Source organism: Belonocnema kinseyi, chromosome 6 (genome assembly GCF_010883055.1).
Source record: "Belonocnema kinseyi isolate 2016_QV_RU_SX_M_011 chromosome 6, B_treatae_v1, whole genome shotgun sequence".
Lineage (NCBI taxonomy): Eukaryota > Metazoa > Arthropoda > Insecta > Hymenoptera > Cynipidae > Belonocnema > Belonocnema kinseyi.
The window spans coordinates 13187462-13192008 of NC_046662.1; the positions used below are offsets into that span (position 1 = coordinate 13187462).

At 25.6% G+C, this 4547-nt stretch overlaps 1 protein-coding gene across 1 annotated transcript in view; it reads left to right on the forward strand.

Moving 5' to 3' along the window:
• The window catches only part of LOC117175269, a 57951-nt gene that overhangs the window by 14867 nt on the left and 38537 nt on the right, over positions 1 to 4547 (forward strand). The window contains exon 3 of the mRNA XM_033364977.1: positions 4292 to 4433. Coding sequence (XP_033220868.1) covers positions 4292 to 4433 — 142 coding nt within the window. The remainder of the gene's footprint in view (positions 1 to 4291; positions 4434 to 4547) is intronic.

The following is a 4547-nucleotide window of genomic DNA, read 5'->3' on the forward strand; positions in this document are numbered from 1 at the left end:
AGGATTAAAAAAACTTGAAAAGCGATTGACCAAGTGTATAGAGCTCCAAGGAGATTATGTTGAAAAATAAAAAAAAAAATTACCCAAAAAAAATTGTTTTTAATACTTCATTCTAAGGACTTATTGAACTACCCTCGTAAATCGACAGACAGCGATTTACCTGGGGCTGGTCGCTGAATTTGTACTTGACTTGATCCAGATAAGAGAGTGCGTCCTCCACTTTTAATCTCTGAAATTGTTGACCGCCACTAGAACTTAAATTTCCGCCCGGTGGCGTTGGTGGTAGCGCTGGTGCGTTACCAGTGTGCATCTGAAATATTCGACAATAATTTTAGGGGGTACTCAAAAAACGATCCGATCCGGACCACAAATCAGTTTTTTTTTCCCCCCAGGTATCTCAAGTTTTTTCTTCCTGATATAATTTTTCCCGATTTTATTATAAATAATTTCCTTTTTTCTTTTTGGTTTCTAGGAATTCAAATAATATTACAAGATATTCCTAAATATTTTTAAACGATTGGACGGTATTGGTCAAAAAAATGTTTTTGATTCATTGTAGAAGAATATGTTTCTTGGATAACAAATTTCGAGATTTTGCAATTCACAGTCATTCAGAATGAGAAGCATGTTTTCATCTAAATACACTTAAAATGTGTATATTGTGCATATTTAGGTGAAATAATGTGGGCACTATAATAAATTCAAGTTAAACCACTTTGAATTTCTAACTTTTCAAGTAGAAATTTGGTTTTTCAAACAGATAGATGAATTTTTAATCAACTTTTCCAACAAATAGATAAATTTTAAACTAAAAAGGCTCAGTTTTGAATAAAAAATGGAATGGTTAAATTTTCAGTTAAAAAAAAAACTGCACTAAAAAAAAGCCAGATTTATTTTGAAAACAAATTTAACTTTTAACCAAGCAATTTTATTTTCAACAAAAAGATGAATTACTTATTAACATGATTTAATTAATAAGACTTTTAATATTCAATTTTCAATACTTGAACTTTTAGGCAAAAAAAGAAATGTTATTTTCTACCAAGGACAAAGATTTATAAAAAAAAATGTATTAAAAAAAAGTTCAATTTTAAAATTAAAAAGAACAAATTTTAAACAAAAAGATTAATTTTGACCTGGAAGAGATTAATTTTAAACAAAAAGAGACATTTTTAAGAAAGGAGTTCAATTTTTAACCAAGTACTTTCATTTTCAACCAAAAAAATTAATTTTCTAACACAAAGATGATTTTCAATAAAATACATCATTTTTCAACAAAATATTCGCATTATCAAATGCAAAAAGATCAATTTTGAACCAAATAGTGAGATTTTAAACTATAAAAGCTCAATTTTCAATCAAAAATTGAATAGAAGTTTCATTTTTACCAAAGAAGACAAATTTTATAGAAAATACATGAATTTTAAAATAAAATAAATAATTGTCAAACAGTTAAATAGTTAAATTTTCAGTTAAATAATTCATTTTCAACAAAAAAATATAATTTTTTGCAAAAAATGAAATAGTTAAACTTTCAGTTGAAAAAATTGATTTTCAACAACAACAAAAACGGATTTTCAACAAAAAAGTTCAATTTTCAAACAAAAAGATGAATTTTCAACTAAAATGATGAATATTTAACTAAAACACTTGAATTCTTAACTCAAATGATGATATTTTTCTAAAAGAATATTAATTTTTAAATAAAATGATTGATTTTCTAACAAAAAATGCCATCTTTCGAAATATAATAGTTCAATTTTTTTTTAAAGAAGACAAAATTGAAAATTGATTAGTAATATTTTTAGTTAAAAAAATTGATTTTCAATCAAACATGCGAGTTTTGAACTAAAACAATCAATCTTCAACTGAAATAATTGAATTTTTAAACAATTGGAATCTGTTAAATTTTCACTCAAAAAAATTATTTTCCAAAAAAAAATATAAGTTTCAAAATAATGTTTAAATTTATAAACAAAGTGATGAATTTTCAACTTAAAAACATCCATTATTAACCAGGGCAACTAATTTTATTTCCAACCTAAAAGATAAATTTTCAACAAACCTGATAAAACATTTAACTGAAATATTTGAATTTTTAACAAGAAAAAGGATGATTTTTTTAAAGCGATTTTTCAACAAAATACGTGAATTTTGAACTAAAAAAAGATCAATTTTTAACCAAAAATGGAAGTTAAATTTTCATTTGAAGAAATTACTATTCAACCAAAATGATGAATCTTCAACTGGAATAGTTAAATTTTTTACCAAAAAGATGAATTTTCAACCACAAAAATTAATTTTCTACAAAAAGTAGAATTTTCAAAAAAAAAAAAAATACATAAATTTGCAAACGAATAGTTTAATTTTTAAATATAAAACATCAATCCAAAGAAGATAAGTTTTAAACACAAAATAAAATCTTTAAATTTTCTGTTAAAAATTGAATTCTTAACAAAAACGGATTTTCAGCAAATTAGTTAAATTTTCGACTGAAATAATTAAATTTTTAGTTAAAAAATTTGAATTTAAAGAGGCATTTTTAACTAGAGACAAATTTGCAATTAAAATGATGAATTTTCAAAACAAAAAAAAAATCAACCAGAGTTGAATGTTTAAATAAAAAATGGATTTTTTCTTTGCTTGTAGAAAAGTTATCTACCTTGGTTAAAAATGAAGTTTCTTTTTGGGTCGAAGATTCAAGTTTTTGTATTAAAAACTCAACTGTCTTCTAAAAAATTCGTCTTTTTGGATTAAAATTTTTACAAATAGTGTTATTGTATTCTCAGTCTTCATTTTTGGTTGAAAATTCAACTGTGTCATCTTGAAAATTTGTCTTAATATATAGAAAATTCATCCTTTTTAGTGACAAAAATTGGATTTTTTTTTATTAAATATTCCTTTCCTTGGACGAAAATGTTGGAATTTGTATTTTGAAATTCATCTTTTTTCTCCAAAAATCGTCTTTTTGGCCTCTACTTTTAAAATGTTGGAATTTGTATTTTGAAATTCATCTTTTTTCTCCAAAAATCGTCTTTTTGGCCTCTCTTTTGCTGCATAATTCATCTCTTTTGGTTAAAAACGCCCTTTTGTGATTAGAAATGTAGAAATTCTTCTTATTTTAAAACTATTTTTATGCAAATTCGTCGTTTTTCGTTTTATGTAACTGTTTTTGATTAAGAATTGGAAACTTATTTCTTAAAACATCATCTATTATATTTTCCGTTAAAAATTCCTCTTTTTGGCTGAAATCTGAACTATTATGTTCAAAATTCGTTTTTTGTGTGTTAAAAATTCCTCTTTTTTGGTCGAATTCAACTATTTCTTATTTGAAATTAATTTTTTTAACTAAAAATGCAACTGTTTAATTAAAGATTGAACTATTTCGTTGAGTTGCACTCAATAGTTTTTTTATTTAAAATAAAATCCTTTTTTTGATTAAAATATTCACTATTACATTGTTTCTTGAGAAATAATAATTTTTCATTAAAAATTAATTTGTATTGGTAGAAAAGCGCCATCTCTCTTGGTTGAAAAGTCTAATATATTCCAAAAAATTTGATTTTTGGGCTTGAAAATGGAATAAATCTCGACTTTTCGAGTAAATTTGAGAAGTTGATTTCAAATTCTTTATGTCTTACGGTCCAATCGTGAATCAAAAAATAAATATGAGTCAAAAAAACATGTTCTTCGAAACTCAGATATTTATTTAATAAAAAAAACTCCTTTCAAAACTTCCTGACGTTTCAGTACACATGCGTACCTTTTTCAAAGGTTCTTAAACCTGAGTTGATGGTAGTTTAAATAGTCAAACAGATCAATTTTCAGTAAAAAAAAGGAACATTTCAGTCAATAGTTTTAAGAAAATAAATTAAAATTTAGTCATTTTTTGAAGTCTCAAAAAATTTTTTTTGAATCCGTCCTAACCTACGCCAATTTCGTTTTTCTCGTACAATTTTTAAAAAATGTAGTGTAATCGATTGAAGTCTCAAAAAATTTTTTTTGAGAAAAAGGTACGCATGTGTACTGAAACGTCAGGAAATTTTGAAAGGAGTTTTTTCTATTAAATAAATATCTGAGTTTCGAAGAACATGTTTTTTTGACTCATATTTATTTTTTCGATTTACTATTGGACCGTAAGACATAAATAATTTGAAATCTACGATTTGAAATCAATAAATATCAACGGTCGAAGAAAGGATTGATTTGTTTCATCAAATCATTTTACAAATTTGAGAATTTTCTGATTCGAGATGACGAAATTTATCGCATACCTTATGTCTGATGGCAGGTGGTTGTTGGGCGTGAGGCTGCGCTTGAGAGCCCTGGGGATTCGGCTGTGGACCAATACTATGGTTTCCTCCTGTGCCTATCCCGGTATTATGCAATGTTCCTCCGGTATTAATGCTACTTACACTGCACGTAGAGCTAAGGCTTCCTGTAGTCACAATCCCCTGGAAGATGATTTCAAATTATTCCTATGAACCCAAGTCCTCTAGACTTGGAAAAATATATAATATAGAATATAATATAGATATAATATATAA